Source organism: Penicillium vulpinum (genome assembly GCF_028829585.1).
Source record: "Penicillium vulpinum strain IBT 29486 chromosome Unknown utg000002l_segment0_segment0, whole genome shotgun sequence".
Lineage (NCBI taxonomy): Eukaryota > Fungi > Ascomycota > Eurotiomycetes > Eurotiales > Aspergillaceae > Penicillium > Penicillium vulpinum.
In genome coordinates, this window is record NW_026643242.1 from 3,153,929 (window position 1) to 3,171,350 (window position 17,422).

General features: G+C 49.7%; 8 protein-coding genes across 8 annotated transcripts; 4 read left to right on the forward strand and 4 right to left on the reverse strand.

The window, feature by feature from the left end:
• Nucleotides 1–24: 24 nt before the first annotated feature.
• N7479_004257 (uncharacterized protein) lies at nt 25–1,629 on the forward strand (the record flags this gene model as incomplete). The annotated part of the gene is made up of 9 exons (XM_057251954.1): nt 25–122; nt 181–228; nt 290–419; nt 469–512; nt 568–667; nt 730–1,086; nt 1,152–1,230; nt 1,282–1,465; nt 1,530–1,629. 9 exons carry the CDS (start codon nt 25–27, stop codon nt 1,627–1,629), a joined length of 1,140 nt encoding a protein of 379 aa, XP_057111279.1.
• Nucleotides 1,630–2,050: 421 nt separating this feature from the next.
• On the reverse strand, nt 2,051–2,684 carry N7479_004258 (MARVEL domain-containing protein; the record flags this gene model as incomplete). Its single annotated transcript, XM_057251955.1, has 3 exons — nt 2,051–2,210; nt 2,273–2,558; nt 2,609–2,684. The coding sequence occupies 3 exons, from the start codon at nt 2,682–2,684 to the stop codon at nt 2,051–2,053; spliced, it is 522 nt and encodes a 173-aa protein (XP_057111280.1).
• Nucleotides 2,685–3,589: 905 nt separating this feature from the next.
• Nucleotides 3,590–4,311, reverse strand: rcf1 (respiratory supercomplex assembly factor RCF1; the record flags this gene model as incomplete). The annotated part of the gene is made up of 3 exons (XM_057251956.1): nt 3,590–4,014; nt 4,099–4,169; nt 4,271–4,311. The coding sequence occupies 3 exons, from the start codon at nt 4,309–4,311 to the stop codon at nt 3,590–3,592; spliced, it is 537 nt and encodes a 178-aa protein (XP_057111281.1).
• A 779-nt stretch (nt 4,312–5,090) lies between these two features.
• On the forward strand, nt 5,091–6,907 carry N7479_004260 (threonine dehydratase, biosynthetic; the record flags this gene model as incomplete). The annotated part of the gene is made up of 3 exons (XM_057251957.1): nt 5,091–5,270; nt 5,333–5,549; nt 5,610–6,907. 3 exons carry the CDS (start codon nt 5,091–5,093, stop codon nt 6,905–6,907), a joined length of 1,695 nt encoding a protein of 564 aa, XP_057111282.1.
• Nucleotides 6,908–7,556: 649 nt separating this feature from the next.
• N7479_004261 (50S ribosomal protein L36) lies at nt 7,557–8,041 on the forward strand (the record flags this gene model as incomplete). Its single annotated transcript, XM_057251958.1, has 3 exons — nt 7,557–7,805; nt 7,885–7,919; nt 8,002–8,041. 3 exons carry the CDS (start codon nt 7,557–7,559, stop codon nt 8,039–8,041), a joined length of 324 nt encoding a protein of 107 aa, XP_057111283.1.
• Nucleotides 8,042–8,645: 604 nt separating this feature from the next.
• N7479_004262 (elongation factor G) lies at nt 8,646–11,222 on the forward strand (the record flags this gene model as incomplete). Its single annotated transcript, XM_057251959.1, has 4 exons — nt 8,646–8,848; nt 8,902–9,013; nt 9,080–11,109; nt 11,168–11,222. 4 exons carry the CDS (start codon nt 8,646–8,648, stop codon nt 11,220–11,222), a joined length of 2,400 nt encoding a protein of 799 aa, XP_057111284.1.
• A 348-nt stretch (nt 11,223–11,570) lies between these two features.
• On the reverse strand, nt 11,571–12,782 carry N7479_004263 (uncharacterized protein; the record flags this gene model as incomplete). The annotated part of the gene is made up of 1 exon (XM_057251960.1): nt 11,571–12,782. The coding sequence occupies one exon, from the start codon at nt 12,780–12,782 to the stop codon at nt 11,571–11,573; it is 1,212 nt and encodes a 403-aa protein (XP_057111285.1).
• Nucleotides 12,783–13,504: 722 nt separating this feature from the next.
• On the reverse strand, nt 13,505–17,150 carry N7479_004264 (uncharacterized protein; the record flags this gene model as incomplete). The annotated part of the gene is made up of 2 exons (XM_057251961.1): nt 13,505–15,049; nt 15,096–17,150. 2 exons carry the CDS (start codon nt 17,148–17,150, stop codon nt 13,505–13,507), a joined length of 3,600 nt encoding a protein of 1,199 aa, XP_057111286.1.
• Nucleotides 17,151–17,422: the final 272 nt, after the last annotated feature.

Consider the following 17,422-nt stretch of genomic DNA (forward strand, 5'->3'; position numbering starts at 1 on the left):
ATATTTACTTCAATTCTATTTCAGATGATGTCCTCGGTCTTACCCCCGCCACCCTACGGGGAACAAATGGCAACTTTCTCCCAGAAAACAGTAATGGGTACAATATTTGAGACAACTGAACGGTTAGAAACTAAAAAAAAGTAATACCCTTATTTTATATGCTAAGGTTATACAAAACAGCTATACAGAATGGAAGCCTCTTGGCCTTGGAGTATCGGGGCTTGTTTGGTATTATTTCCTGTGGAGCAGACCCACGATCAGCACGAACTAACTTGGACTTCATTTATAGCTCCGCAAGAGATCAGCTTGCCCATCGGACTGTTGCCGTGAAGAAACTCGCAGAACCTTTCAAAACACCCGCTATTGCAAGACACATGTTCCGAGAAATGAAGTTACTAAGACAGTTGCGACATGAGAACGTGGGCATCCCCAGAGCTAGTATGAAGCAACTATCTAACAGGCCGTCAGATCATCAACCTGACAGACCTCTTCATCTCTCCCTCTGAGGATATGTACGAAGAGACTCAACAATTCTAATTCTTACATATAAAGTACTAATAACGTTAGATACATCGTGACCGAACTCATGGCAACCGACCTTAATACAATCCTCAAGTCGAAAAGGGTGGAAGATCAATTCGCCCAATACTTCATGTACCAAATAATGGTTGGTGCCATCCATCACCAACCCCTCAGCAAGCACCATTTTCTGACGAATTCCAATTCCAGCGTGGCCTGAAATATCTCCACTCAGCCGGTGTCATCCACCGAGATCTAAAGCCCAGCAACATTCTAGTCAACGAGAACTGCGATCTGAAAATATGCGACTTTGGCCTGGCCCGGATCCAGGAATCACATATGACAGGCTATGTCTCGACGAGATACTACCGTGCCCCGGAGATCATGCTTACATGGCGGAAGTATACCGAAAAAGTCGATATATGGAGTGCCGGGTGCATCTTCGCGGAATTACTTCTGGGAGAGCCTTTGTTCCCTGGAAAGAACCATATCAACCAGTTTTGTGTTATTACCGATATACTTGGTAATCCACCTGAGGAAGTGATTAACAATATCACAAGTGAAAATGTGAGTATTTCATATAATTTAAAGGAAATGACGTTGCTGATTACTTTTCCTTTTGTTCCTTACAGACCTTGAACTTTATCAACTCACTCCCAAAGCGAGAGCGCACGCCAATATCACAGCTCATCCCCAAGGCCAACGCAGATGGTACGTTCCAATCCATTCCTTAAAAATTCCAGAAAATAATAATCAAATCAGCGGTGATATTGATTGACAAACTGCTCGAATTCGACCCTCAAGTACGGATATCTGCAACGGAAGCCCTCCAATCCCCATATCTTGCGCCGTACCACGATCCCAACGACGAACCAGTCGCAGCAGAAGCATTCGACTGGGCCTTCCTCGAAGCAGAACTCCCAGCAGATATCTGGAAAACTATTATGTCAGTCCTAAATCCAGTATATGTCGAAAGTATCTCCGGACATTCTTCTGACTATTTCTACTAGGTACAATGAGGTGCTAGCATTCCATGCAGAAGTGAATCGTACTGGCCAAAGTGGGCCGATGAAATCAATAAACCAGGTAGATGGAATGGACATCGGTTGAGCGAAAATCTATAGCTCGGGTATTTCGGGTATTTCGGGTATTTTATGTTTTTTGAAGCCTTTTTGTTAATTAGACGGCCGGTGCCATTTTAATGCTAGATTATCCTCATTGAAGATTCCATTTATAATTTGATATCTTTGCTTTTTAAGTGCTATAAATTGAGTTGAGCGTCGAGATGGGATGGAAGAAGAGTAAGAACGGATTATCGTATTAACATTAGGTCGATACATGACCAGACCGGTTCCGGCATTACCAAGATATCCTTGCATTAAGCAGGGGGGGGGACATGTGTTCATTAAATCAACCAAGTGGGGTATCACTTTCATCTAGGAAATTTAACCGCGTGCCTATCATAGCTTGCAAGTTGTCGTTGCAAGTGTCGCTGGTATATAAACATATCTTTGGGTGTGGACACACTCATCTACACAGCGGTATCGGCCGCAGCAGTGGTCGTAATGCCATTGGCATTACCATCAGCAACAGCCATCTCCGGGGAAGCATCGTCGTGATGATTGTTCGCGTTGCGGCGAGAGTTCTTCAGGTCCATGAGGGCAAAGGTGTTCGTGACAGCAAAAGTAGCCCTGTTCCGAACAATATGTTAGATAATGCATGTGCGTATAAATTCTTAGACATCTATGCTTACCATTGGATAGCCCCGACAACAATCAAAGCCTGGAGGGCATGACAGCTGGAATAGTGGCATGCACCAGATGAGGGAATCATGGCAGCCAAGGCGATCCAGCCACTGAGCCAGAGGCCGCCGGTGAGCAGTTCAATGGCAGGAATGGCGACTTCATGTGAGAAGCGAGGGAAGGCCACGGGTGCAAGGCCTAAGTAGGGGACTGCAATGGCTGTTGTCCAGCAGCCGTTGAAGAGCATGTAGTAGATGACATTTGAGTAGGACCATTCGTCGTATAGAGAGGCGATTTCTGATGCTGTCAGTTTTGTTCTGGGAAACCTTGTGCATAGTGGAACAGACCATAGGCAGTAAGACCAATCGTAGTTAGGGATAGGATGGCTTGTGCGATTCGCAATGGGTTGATCCAGGAAAGCATTTTAGATGTGGAAATAGTGCTTTTTGTCGGGTCTAACGTATACAGGGTGATATTGTGACCTTCTAGCAGGGGGTTGCAGGAAAGATTTGGAAAATGAGAAGATCTACAGTCATATGAGAATGTCATCGGCCTTTATACTCTCGTGAGAGACGGGTTACGAGGCGACTAGCTCGTGTTTCCCACGTCATGGCATTATTACTCGGAAAAGAATATGTATTGGGGAAGATTAGCAAGAGTTAAGTCGGGGGATGGGTGGAGTCTTGAGCAGGGATTGAAAAATTTGACGTAGGATCTTTCTGATAGACCCTGAGGCTTTCCAAGTTAGGGTTTGGTGTTTGACAGTTCAACTTCCCCGCCTTGGGATCATCTCTTTTGACCATGCGCCTGGCCATATGAGTTTTCAAGATGAAAAGTAACGTTCGTCCTGTACTCTTAAAGATTCAACAATGCCATTCCAGGAATACACTCACTTAACGGCACCCACCTTCCGAATAAGAGTATCATATGTTAGGTTGCCCGCACGGCGCTAGCCTTGTCGATCTCACATGAAAGCCTCGGCCAAGCAAACTAACTCGGCCATGCTGATCTAAAACCAACGTGCTGCTTGTTCGGAAATATTTCCAGGATGTTGCTAAGACGGTGGTTTACTTTGCCTTTGTTCAAGGTTGTTTGGCGCGGATCAATTGGGATATTTCAACCTCGGCACGTCGATCGTCGGACTCCCCGTACACAGGGAAACCCAGATGCGACAACCGGATGAGCTCATTGTACTCTGTAACTTATGACTATGCATTCTAGAACAATAGCACGGTTCATGAGTTGAAGATCCACATACGACTGGAGAATTTCGATGCATATATACAAGAAAGAAAAAGAACCCCTCCTATCTTACAGAGCGCACACAATCAATCCCGTGACATAAGAGCCCTCACAGCATCCATGATTCCAATAGACTTCTCATCAGCGGGCTCAATAGACGACCGAGCCGCTTCAGACTCCTTGCGGGGCGCTGGTTTATTTCCGACCTCCTTAGCCGCAGCCTCAATGGCAGCGTGACGTTCCCTCCACTCGCGATCCTCCTTATCACGAACCTCCAGCTCGCGCAACCACGCGTCACGCTTTTCTTGCTTCTTCCGAAGTTCCACGGCCTGCTCGAATTCCCGGCGCTGCTGTCGCTCCGTCTTGAAGTACATTCCGCCAGCGACTAGGGCGACTAGTGTGAAGGCTTGTGCGTAGATACGGGCTCGGAACATTCGGTTCATTTCAACTGAGTCGCCGGATTTCATCGACCGGTAGGCGCGGTAGAGGGCATAGCATGTTGCGGCGCATCCTGTGGTAGCATGGTTTAGTTTTTGATGTTGGGAAGGAGATGCTGAGGGAATAGGTCAGGGCGTGTGCTAAAGGAATTTCGTACCAAGTGGAACGAGCGGCTCTTCCTTGAGACGTCGTGTGAATTTTTGCACGCCGGTCTCTTCTGTAAATTGACTGTCGGAGGCCGAGTGTTAGTAGACGATCCTTTCCTTCGCGTTCTCTGCGGCATTGTTTGGTATCGCTTGCGGGGAGCGCGGATAATTTGCGACACATACGGGTTCTCGTCAAAAGACGAAGGCACAGGATCCCTATTCATCGTGAAGTTGATCGGGGTCGGATATCTTGATGGTCGTGCGGAGTCAAATTGCGTCTCCGGGATGCGGAGTTTTCGAGGTGGTGATATTCGGTTGACCCTTATAAATGGGGGATTTAGTAGCAAAGGTTAAATCGAGAGGCACCAAGAGTTGGAGGTTTCGAGGTTGCAATAAACTCCTCGGGATACTGGCAGGGTCGAGCTGTGGTATGACGCCAAGTTTTCAAACATCCATTACTATCGGGTTATGTAACTATTTGGCCTGGCCCGCCCTCCAGGGTTGGAGCTACATCTACTATATGTGTAAACCAATGAGGACTTAGGCTTTCTGTTTTGCTGGAAGGCTGCTAATGATAAATCTCTTATCTGTGACTGGTCTAAAATACATAAAATGCAAAGATAAATAAATTGTTCTTGTACAATTAGCACCTACCTCATCGTTGACCGCTATCTTCTACTTGTACACCGTACCTGTACAACATACTTATCCATTGCCCCTCCCAACATTCAAACATCAAGTCTACCAAAAGGATACAGGATATACAATTTCGTCTTTGTCTGGAAGATTCCCAACTGTTTTGATCTCTTCCATTTTATTTCATCCCTTCGACACTTTATTTAGGGCTAGCACTCGGGGTTGATGACATAAGGGCCTCCGATCACCGGTCCCGCCTTTGCAAGAAAAAAGAGTCACAGTTCAGAATTTCCCGATCAAAGTTGTTCTAATCAGCATTGAGATTGATTGTCTCCATTGTTTGGCAGGAATCATCTCGAACTTTATTATGTCTGACGAGACTTCCACCGGCCGCGCGTCGCCTGTTACTCCTAAGATGAGCGGGCTTGCATTGACCGAGTATACGGCCGCTCCGACGCCGCCCTCTGAACGCGAGGAAAGGACCCTCGGCTTGCCCCCTAATTGGGGTGTCCCTGAAGCTTTCCTGCTTCCCAATGGCTACCCAGATGTAATTCAAGCTTTGAAATTCACACTGAATCTTCCAATTCTAACATTGCCCCGCAATTCTAGTATCTCCGATTGATTTTGACGTCACGAGTCTACGATGTTATTGACGAAAGCCCTCTTACCCATGCTGTCAACCTGAGTAACCGGCTGGAAAGCCGAGTGCTTCTCAAGCGTGAGGATCTGCTTCCGGTGTTTAGCTTCAAGCTCCGTGGCGCATACAACAAGATGGCTCATCTGAGCAACGAGCAGCGCTGGAAGGGCGTTATTGCTTGCTCTGCTGGTGAGTCTATAGCTAATGGGCAAGACAAACTAGAAGTCCTTCTTACTAACTCAAACATAGGGAACCATGCGCAAGGTGTGGCCTATTCTGCCCGCAAGCTGAAGATCCCTGCTACCATTGTCATGCCTTCGGGCACCCCCGCCATTAAACATCTGAATGTTGCTCGCTTGGGAGGAAGCGTGGTTCTCCACGGAATGGACTTTGATGCTGCCAAGGATGAAGCTCACCGATTGGAGAAGCAGCATGATCTGACAAACATCCCACCCTTCGACGATCCTTACGTTATCGCTGGCCAAGGTACCATCGGTATGGAGCTCCTGCGCCAGGCAAACTTGGACAAGCTCGAGGCGGTCTTCTGCGCAGTTGGCGGAGGTGGCCTTATTGCCGGCATTGGAGTTTATCTCAAGCGCATCGCGCCCCAGGTGAAGGTCATTGGTGTCGAGGCTTACGATGCCAATGCTATGACCCAGTCCCTCAGTGCGGGTAACCGAGTCTTCCTCAAGGAGGTTGGCCTCTTTGCGGATGGTGCAGCAGTCAAGTCTGTTGGTGAGGAAACTTGGCGTCTTAGCCGCGAGGTCATCGACGATGTCATCCAGGTGTCCACCGACGAGACCTGCGCAGCCATCAAGGACGCCTTCGAGGATACCCGCTCCATCGTCGAGCCCGCTGGAGCTCTTGCTCTTGCCGGTCTCAAGAAGTACATTGCCAAGAACCCCAGCCCTGACCCCAACCGCGAGCTCATTGCCATCACCTCCGGTGCCAATATGGACTTCGACCGTCTGCGATTTGTTGCTGAGCGCGCTGCTCTTGGTGAGAAGAAGGAGGCGCTCCTTAGCGTGAAGATTCCCGAGAAGCCTGGTGCGTTCGCCAAGCTCGTTGAGATTGTCCTGCCCCATGCCGTTACCGCGTTCAACTACCGCTATGCCCGTGAAGAGTCGGCCGATGTGCTGATGGGTATTTCACTGTCTACCTCTACTGGCCGCGAAGACCTGGCCAAGATCATGGCTGAGCTAGAGCAAGGCGGCATGAGCTGCCGAGACTTGAGTGATGATGAGCTTGCCAAGCGTCATCTGCGCTTCCTCGTCGGTGGCCGCTGCGAGGTCGCCGATGAGCGCATCTTCATGTTCGAGTTCCCCGAGCGTCCAGGTGCTCTCGCCAAGTTCCTCACCACCCTCCGTCCTGAACAGAATATATCTCTTTTCCACTACCGTAACTACGGCGGTGATGTGGGCAAGGTTCTGGCTGGAATCCAGTGCCCGTCGCCCGAGAAGGAGCACTTGGAGTCCTTCCTTCAGGATCTGGGGTATCCATTCAGTGAACACACTGACTCTCCCACTTACAAGACCTTCTTGCGTTAAGAATAAGCATTTTGTTCTAAAATCGCAAGAGAAAAGAAGGTGGGTAACGAGAAGATGCATTGTTCATAGCTTGTTATGGTTTAAGCGGTTTAAGGCCCAGGCCTGTTTTGTCTCTTGTTTGGCGTCTGGTTCATTTCGATAGACCCTCTGTATCATAGGTCATATACTCTACTGTTAGGGTTTCTTGTTAACTACATACTACTTACCTACTTACATAAGTACAAATTTCCTCAAACGCTCTTTTTCTCACTGTTGAGCATTCATGCATACATTGTCTTACAGATCAGGTCTTGATTCCACCCCAGCAGATAATTCCCGGTCAGCTTCCCTGAGTAATTTCAATAAATAACCCCGAATTTCTCTCAAATCAGTAATTAATCCTCATTTTCGCGCTGTCTTTCTGTTTTCCCTACCGTCCATATACTTGTAGTGCGAAACCGACCAATCGCAGCGGCCAATCCCCTCGGCCGACCGGCGATACAGAAGCTCCGGCCAACATTTGCGATCGCAGCACGAGAGAACCTTCGAAGACAAACATCAACCTCGCTCCGCGCCTCGACACCTCTTTTTCTTCATAAGGTGATACCTGAGGCGCAGCCTCCAATTGATCACCTTCCGTGGAGAAAGACAAAAATCGAAACTCGCCGCCATGTTCTCCCTCCGCACCGTCATCGGTGCCTCCTCTGGAGCCCTCCGCCAGTTCCTCCCCTCTGTGACCTCCCGGAGCGTCTCATTACGTCCTTTCTCGCACATGATTCGCAACAGCTTGACGAGGCTTCGTGGGCAAGTAAAGTCCGGCAATGCTGTTGCCGTGGCGAATGCGTCTGCTAGACAGGTGGAGCAGGTTCGGGGAATGAAGACTCGGTCTTCAGTTAAGAGACTGTGTGATGGCTGCAAGGTATGATTTAAGATGTTGAATACGATCTTGTTGGAAGGATTGGGAAATCGTGTTTTGTCTGGTGCTGACTGCTGAACAGCCCGTTCACCGAAAAGGCCGTGTCTACATCATCTGGTGAGTTGTGATTACCCTGTGCCATTGAAGGCTATACTTGCAAGTCGCTCGGTTTTAATATTCTGTTTTCTTGGTCTTTTAGCTCGAAAAACCCCAAGCACAAGCAACGGCAGGGGAAATAGAGTCGTCGCTTCCCATCATTTCCTCCGATAGCGTGTATCGCTTTGTCCTTCCGCGGCAGCCTTTGCTCGAATAATCTGAGATATCGGCAATATTTCCAAGCATACAAATATGCTCTTGATAACCAGGTCGTCCTTAAATCCATCGGATATACGACTTATCGTCGAGGAACTCGGATCAGCGGCATACTTTTGCATTCTTGTTTCAAAACCAGACAGTGGTTTGATACCACGGCGCTTGTGTCTTTTTCTTGTATATTAGTGTTGCAATAAAGTTCATTGGGTCTTCATGTTTCAATTCAACTCATATGATCTCCAGACTTGTCTTCATTGGATGGCTAATATTTATGGATATATGCGCAGTTTACTCCAACCAGCCAATTCTTATCATACTCAAGCCTCCAAATAACAAAGGCATCGATGTTTTCAATGCCAATATCTCATTTTATGGCTTTACGGCCACCGAATGGTAATCTACCGGCTCTGATGGGCCGATGTAAATAATCACGTGATGCGTTCCTGGCTTCCCCGAACTTTTTTTCGGGGAGCCAACTAAACATTCAATTCGCGTTGATCATATCAATTCTGGTGTGGTTGGATCATCACGATGCGGTCCCCTTCTCTTGCACGGTTACAACTACGCGCGGTGTCTGGTTTGACGAGATCAGCCCGTTTCCAACCCCAGACTCTTCTGCGCCAGCGATGCGCTTCTACAGCCGCGTTCCGGTCCGCCGCTGTTGCGCCGGCTTATCAGTCGAAGTTGGGACAATGGGACCAGCGCCGAAATGCCTCTGAGGTTGCTTCTGCAGTGTAAGTATATTCGTTGAGCTGATTTCTTTTACTCTTTCTAATGTTGTTATTAGTCTCGAGGCTGCTAAGGCCAACCCGGACACTCTCTCCCAAGCCGCCATTATCGACAGTCTCGATCCGGTCGAGGCCGCTCGTCTTGACAAGTGTCGTAACATTGGTATTGCGGTATATAACATCCCAATTGCTCTACACCTGCTTTTTGTTCTTGTCTAATCAAGTTCTCCCTCACAGGCCCATATCGACAGCGGTAAAACCACCTGTACCGAGCGAGTTCTTTTCTACACTGGTCGTATCAAGGCTATCCACGAGGTCCGCGGGCGTGACAGCGTCGGTGCCAAGATGGACTCCATGGACTTGGAACGTGAGAAGGGTATTACCATCCAGTCCGCGGCCACATTCTGTGACTGGGTTAAGAAGGATAAGGATGGCGTTGACCAAAAGTACCACCTCAACTTGATTGATACCCCCGGTCACATTGATTTCACCATTGAGGTCGAGAGAGCGCTGCGCGTTCTGGATGGCGCTGTTATGATTCTGTGTGCTGTCTCGGGTGTCCAGTCCCAAACTATTACCGTCGATCGCCAAATGCGCCGCTACAACGTTCCTCGTATCTCGTTTGTAAACAAGATGGATCGTATGGGTGCTAACCCCTTCAAGGCTGTTGACCAGATTAACACTAAGCTGAAGATCCCTGCCGCTGCTGTTCAGGTCCCTATCGGTGCCGAGGACGAGTTCGAGGGTGTCGTTGATTTGATCCGCATGAAGGCTCTATACAACGCTGGCCCAAGCGGTGAGGAGATCATGGAAAAGGATGAAATTCCCGAGAAGGTCAAGGCCATTGCCGAGGAGCGCCGCACCATGCTCATCGAGACTCTTGCCGATGTCGACGATGAGATCGCGGAGATGTTCTTGGAGGAGATCACGCCCAGCGAGGATCAGATCCGAGCCGCCATCCGCCGAGCTACTATTGGCTTAAAGTTCACCCCTGTCTTCATGGGATCTGCTCTGGCTAACAAGTCAGTTCAGCCCATGCTGGACGGTGTTATTGACTTCCTTCCCAACCCTGCTGAGGTTGAGAACCTCGCCCTTGACCAGAAGCGTGAGGAAGCGCCTGTCAAGCTTGTTCCCTATAACTCCCTTCCTTTTGTTGGTCTGGCCTTCAAGCTAGAAGAGAGCAACTTCGGTCAATTGACCTACATCCGCGTCTACCAGGGTACTCTCCGCAAGGGCTCCAACGTCTTCAACGCTCGCAACAACAAGAAGGTTAAGGTTCCCCGTATTGTCCGCATGCACTCCAACGACATGGAGGAAGTCACCGAGATCGGCTCTGGTGAGATCTGTGCCGTGTTCGGTATTGAGTGTGCCTCTGGTGACACTTTCACGGATGGAACTCTCGGCTACAGCATGTCATCCATGTTCGTTCCCGAGCCCGTTATCTCGCTCTCTATCAAGCCCAAGCAGAGCAAGGATGGCGCCAACTTCTCCAAGGCCATGGCCCGTTTCCAGAGAGAGGACCCGACCTTCCGAGTGTCCTACGATAGCGAGAGCGACCAGACCATTATCTCCGGAATGGGTGAACTGCACCTTGATATCTACGTGGAGCGTATGCGTCGTGAGTACCGGGTCGATTGCGAGACTGGCCAGCCCCAGGTTGCCTACCGTGAGACCATCGGCAACCGTGTTGAGTTCGATCACCTGCTCAAGAAGCAGTCCGGTGGACCTGGTGAATTCGCCCGTGTTATGGGATACATGGAGCCCACCGGTGTCCTTGAGGAGAACAAGTTCGAGCAACAGGTTATTGGAGGCAGCATTTCAGAGAAGTTCCTGTACGCTTGCGAGAAGGGTTTCAACCTCTCTTGTGAGAAAGGTCCTCTGATCGGCCACAAGGTTCTCGGCACTCGCATGGTCATCAACGACGGTGCCACCCACATGACTGATTCTTCCGAAATGTCCTTCAAGAACGCCACCCAGCAGGCGTTCCGCAAGGCTTTCGCGGAAAGTCAGCCCTCTGTTCTTGAGCCTCTCATGAAGACGGTCGTGACCGCCCCGACTGAGTTCCAGGGTGATGTCATCGGCCTGTTGAACAAGCGCGGTGCCACCATCAACGACACTGAGACCGGTGTTGACGAGTTCACTGTCTATGCTGACTGCAGTCTGAACGGCATGTTCGGCTTCAGCAGCAACCTGCGCGCCGCTACTCAAGGCAAGGGTGAATACACCATGGAGTTCAGCCACTACGAGAAGGCTCCTCCTCACATGCAGTATGTTTTATTTACTATTCTGAATACATTGTCCATTACTAACCGTATTATCTTGCAGGAAGGAACTCATTGCCAAGTACCTGAAGGCCCAGGCCGACAGACACAAGAAATAAACGATAAAATATGTAATAACCCCCACCCACTCCGACTACTCTGGCAACCCAAGCCAGGCAGCGCCTGGCATTGGCTCTTGTTGGAACTAAGAAGCAGCATATCTTGGTTTCAATCCCTGCTGCTTCTTACATTAAAACCACCCCTGTACTATTTACGCATGGCACTATATCACATTGTGACTTTCTGGGACCTGTATTTCAAGATCAAGATACTACTTTCTACTCTCCTGTCTGAACAAATAGATTATTGTTTTATTATATTCCTCTTCCTTTGGATCATTAATGATCCCTGCGGAGTATAAATACAGAATTCTAGCTAACCCTAATGCATCAACTCAACATCTCTGTTCAACCGCCACGCTCTTGAGCCTTGTGCAATTCTCCGATACCCCCTTTCTTTTGAAGCTTAGGAGTGGATGGGGGAGCATTATGATATATATGACAGGGAACAATAGTGATGTCTGAGGGATGAGGAGCGTGCTGGTTGACGTTAACGGGAGGCTTTGGCTTTGGGCGAGATATGGACGAATGGTCGGCCTTACAATTTATCTGTTCAATGTTAGCATGTTTGCTTGGTACATAGTCTGCCTGTTGAATTTTAGGCTTCTTTTCTGATATGAATGTTGACACACGCACAGATGAGGGATTTGGGCTTGAGGGGCGTGAAAGAGTTGGGAGGGGGAGGAGAGATGTATGGGGAAGAACCTTGTGAATGGGTAGGGTTGGGAGAGGCTTCTTCGTGGGAATGGGAGGAAGGGGCTTATCCTGTGATCTGTTAGTCTGCTTAGAGGTAGGCCCAATCTGATCGGTCCCAGACTCGGGCAGAGGAAGGTCCCCGGATGAATCATTCTTGTGGAGATTGAATCTCCGGAACGCCTGGATGATAGGAATATCTTCATCACGTACACCAGTGAATAAAAGAGGTAGATCTTCCTCTGCATGCTGATCGTGCTCTCCTAACTTTTGCATGAGGTCTTCAAGCTCCAGGTCGCTAAGCGCACCCATGAAGAAGGGCCATCTCGGATCAGCAGGCGGCCGTGTAAGGGGGCGATGTTGAAGCTTTTTTGCAGCAGCAGACCTCCCAGAAGCACCCTTGCCCTGGCCTGGTGGTTTCTGGTAAGCGTCTTCGGCATAGATGGTCACATTATCCCAGATCGGAGCGCCTGTTTCGTCTCGGATTTGATAGAACGCTAACAAACGACGAGCAATATGCAACTGGCTTTGTCCATCCCTCACCATCATGGTCAGCCGGTAATCCAGATGGAAGTCTTGTTCGTACAAGACCGTCACGAGGAATGCACCGATCGCGTCGCCTGGGACCTGATCCAGAATCCACATCCTCAAACATCTCCTCAAGTAATGGATGGCCTTGAGGTCCCAGGAAATGAGAAGGCGTCGTTCTTGAACTGCAAGCATGGTATCGGCCGGCCTATCCTCCAAGAATGACTTGAAAAGTGTTTGTAGTTGCCACCGGCTGGTGCTGGCTTCCTTGTAGGAACGGCCTAGATGGGACTTGGCTGGGCTGGAGTTAGTGGGAATCGCGTTACATGTTAGAGGCATTTTTTGGTGCATAAGATGAGCGATATATTGTGAACGGGAATATCCCCGTGGGGGGATCGCGTTGTTTCTGAGCAGAAATGCTGTATCCAAAATTTGAGATTGAATCCAACGGACATCTCCAGGTATTTATGCCTCTTGGTCCTTTTTATATAGTGAAAGTTTGTTCCCATTGTTCAGCACAGACAAGAGAGAGCACAAAACAAAGATGAGTGCTTGTACATTTTCAAGCCTTTTGATCAAAGAAGATATTGTTGTGAAATACCCCAGAGTGACAACGAACAAAGAAGAGCGAAGAGCTTTGTTCCAAAAATTCCGAGTCACTCATTGTCGACCCCGGTTGCTTGCAGGGGAATATCATCTCGCATTATGCTCATATCACTATCCGAGGGCTGACGGACAACCGGTGGACAAGTTCCACCATAAAAAGAGGCGGATGAGCTTTATTCAAATCCAAATATATTGGAACAGAGACAGGACGGCTGAATTATGTACAAAAGGTGAAGACAAAATATTATGGGAGTCATTTGAAAAGATGCAATGCTCCATTAAATCATATATGGTCGATTAGAAAAGAAGACAGTGGGCATAAAAAAGCTCACTGAAAGGGTATATGCACGCCAACACAGGCGATGGAGTTAAAACCAGTAATGTAAAAAGAAAAGCGCCCAAAGGGGTAGTAGGCACATAAAAAGAATAAAGAAATGGCCAAATGCAGTCTGTAATTAAAGCCACAAGACCCATCGGATACCAGTGAAGACACCCCGGAAGACACCACGCACAACCTTGAAAGCCATGACAATCAGCCACACCCACCAAAGCATAGCAACAAGCGCCCATTCCAAAACCATAAACCCAGTGCGGCGAAGCCACCGCAATCGACGGCGACGCTTACGGAGACCTCTGTCAAGGGCATCACTCAGCTGCTTAACGGCCAGTGTGCTGGTGGTGTTGAGATGGACACACAGGTCCTCGGCGTCATTTGCTGTGCTTCGGACGCGGGGGGCCAGGGAATTATTGACTAGGTTTTCCAACTTACTCAGCTGGGATCGGAGAGGGGACGAAGTGGAGGTGGAGAAATGGTGCATGGATTGTTGGAATGACTGTTGGGTGTGCTCAAAACGCCGGAGGAGGGATTGAGCAGCGAGGTCGAACTCGCCGATTCGTGTCACTCGTGGGACAGATGTGCCAGGGCCCACGGTGGTTTGAAGCCAGTGAGGAACAGGCTCGCGAGGAGTGTGGGCTCGGCGAGTAATCTCCCGAGCCTTAATCCCCGATGACAACAGAAGAGCCCGTGTGCGCTCGACTTCCGGTTTACCAGGTACACCGGTGTCAATCAAGGTGTGGATACTGCGCCCAGATATACTCCAAGCGCGACTGGTATCTGAAAGCCCTGTGCGTCTTTCCTCCGGGGAAAGCCCTGGTGATGCTCGAGCGTTGGCAAGCCCAGTGACAGGAGGCCGTGTTAAACTGAAAGGAACGGAAGGGTCCTTGATATCGTTGCGCTTTGTCCGTTCCGCATGTAAAGAAGCGTTGAAATCAAGCGTTTTGCTGCGTGGCAGCGAGAATTTCTTGGGAGAATCACGAGAATCACGGGAATCATCATTTGGTTGAGACGAAACTTTTTCGCTAGGACCGCCGAATACTTTTGCCGCTTCACCTCGTTCATCTTGCCGCAAGGGTGATGTGAAGGTCGGTAGAGAGGAAATGAAGCTTCGGGATGAGTTCTTATCGGAATTTCCGCGAGTCAATCGTCCAGGCTCGTCTGTAAATGTTGGCAGGCGCCGTAAAAGGCCTTTAGATCCAGACTTTTTGTCCCCTCTGGATTCTTCATCAGAATCACTATCATCTGACACGACAGTAGTGGCGGACGATGATTTCCGAGATTCGGGATCCGCATCTTTCTTTAAGATGAGATCTCCGACTTTGGAGACTTCATTCCCCACGATCTCTGCTATCCTACCTGGTCCCTTAAATATTCCTCGTAGCTTTGATTCGGGAAGATGGGGCCCTTTACGGGATCGGTTTCCATCTACACGATTGCCTTCGGGCGTGCCTTGATCATCGGGATAGGACGACGACACAACGTCAGGAAGAGGGCTCGGCTCAAGTTTGGAGGCACCTTCTGTCCGCTCAGGCGTGGTCAGATTTCGCTGACGTGAAGTCTCGGGTTCCAGTAATTCACCTTCCCGCTCTCGCTCTCGCTCTCGATCTGCTTGTTTGCTCTTGCTGCGCTCGTGGCGTGAAACGATCTTATGGCGGAGACCCTTCTTTGTGGGCGAGGGAGATCGGCTCGAGGGGGGGGGACAGATTTACTGCTATGCTCGGGAAGTAACCAACGCGAGCAGGAGAGTTAGGTGCACTGCTATCCATGCCTTCCTGGGAAATCCGAGGGTCCTGCCGGTCATCAAGACTGCCTGTAGACGAAAAAGAGCCTTTTCTGCGCTTGCGGGCTTGCTCCGTATTGGCCGACAACAGCTCGGTTGGCTGTGGTGTCCTTCCCCTGTCAATTTCAGCGTTATGAGCAGCCGGAGATCTGGCGCGGGATGTCCAAGATCCTGAGTGTGCATGGTCAACGAATCTTTGGACGCGGTCGTGGATATGCTCACGAGACCTGCGAGGCATTTCATCGACAGAAGGGCGGGTATCTGAGCTTGAAGAACTTGAAACACTGCGCGAACGCATTCTGGCATTATCCCACCGTGACGGCTTTCGCTTGCTCGAAGCACTACGGCTGTGTAAGCTATGCGAATGACTCCGAAATCGGTGCCTGTGCCGCCCACGACTCACGCTCTTGAATTCGTGCGCCAATGCAGGGTGGGAACTAGAGAGAGAAGTGTGCGGTGACGGATGTGTCTCTCTATGATCTCCTACTTCAGCCGAAAGGCGCTGCTGCTTATGAGGTGTCCTGAGGTCATCACTTGTGTCCATGATAACTAATTCGTTGGGGTCAGGATAGAGTTTATGGCCATCCCTGTCGACCACCTTCGTCTTGTTGCTGGTGTTTTCCAGCCAGGCAGCATCGGCCAGAAGCTCTGCCGGCGAGATCTTCCAATCGATACGTGGCCGGGGGGCCTTCGTGCTGCTGGTTCGGCTGACTCGCCGCAAGCTGGATTCCGGAGAGGCAGGCATTGTCTCTATATCCTCGTGTTCCATTGTGGATATATGACGGCGACCTTGTTGGAAAGATGGCAGCTGTAAGCAATCTAGTTGGCCGTACTCTCTTTGGCTATATTTTTGTTCAACTTTATTAATCCATTCGTGGACTCTTTCAACGTCATGCCATCCTTCTGCGTCTGTATCGATGGAGCATCTCTCACGATATCTCACTTTTCGGTTGCGAATCATCTGAAGCGGGTTATAGCCACGATGGGGCCTCTGTGGTTTAGACTCAACGTCATCGTTGACTGTATCTCGGAGAGGTGGCAATGAAGGCAGTAGTCGCATATATTCATGAAATAAATCAAAATGATTGCGCGCCTTCTCAGCACGAGCTAGGCTACTTTCGGAGAATTCGTATGCCCTGCGGTCCTCAATCGCGGATGCGGGCAACAAATTCACAACGGATGATTGCTCTAAGCTCGGCAGTGCCCCTTGTGACAAAAAAATACTAGAGGGCTGAGTGAAATTGCGATACGAGTCGCGCTGGAAATTCCTCGCTCGCGAGGAATACGCATAGTTGTCTACTGACGGAACAGCAGGTTGAGAGACAGATATCGTTCTTCGGCTCTCTGGGCCTGGGAGTATTCCAGAAGCTGTCCTCCTCCGAGATTCATTGAGATTCAGGGCTAGATTCACAATCTGGATCGAGTCGCGATCAAGGCCAGGAGTTGAATGTTCCACATTGTCTTCCCGTACCTCAGGCTGCGTGGAGCTTCCAGATGGTTGTCTCTCGGGAGGCGTAGAAGCTTGCCGAGCACTGGTCAGGCTTGAAGTTTCATCCTCTGGCACCACTTCAGGTACATGGTGCTTATGCCGGCTCCATGGAAATCGTGAGCGTTTCTTGGGAACCACAATATCCGGTTCGGGAACGCTGCGCTTCTCTTGGGGAGGATCCGAGGGGCGAGGGCGGTTCAGGCTAACTCTTGTGCTTCGCGGGCGAGGCAACGAGTCAAGCAAAAAGCCACCTGAGCTCTGGGTCCTCCGCTGCCCCGGTATCCTTCTGTCTCCATCACGGGAACCGCTGCCCAATGTACTACCTTCCAACTCCCCGCTCGCTTGACTATCGTTCTTTCGGGGCGAGGTCTGGCGAAATGAGCCCCCATCGGATCGGAGTAAAGGCGACGCTGTTCCTGCAGATCGGTCTCGGGGTCGTATATTCGCTGGAGATATTGAAGACCGTACAGGGGCCTCGTTTGGTCGTTGCGACATTGCTGCAGGAAGGGCAACAATGCTAGATGGCAACGTTCGAGAAAGAGGCGGGCATAGTTTGGCCAGACGTAAGCATAAGTGCAGTCAGCCAAAATGCCAAGGGTTCAAATACTAATAAAATTAAAAACAATGTTGCATGACCAGCCTACAAGACGTAACACCTCCAGTGTAGATCAGAATGCGCGTCAGCCATTATTATGTAATCGCTTTATTCGCACGGGTGGACCCGCCTGGGCACGAAACCCTGGACGACTGGAGCATCAAAGTTATAT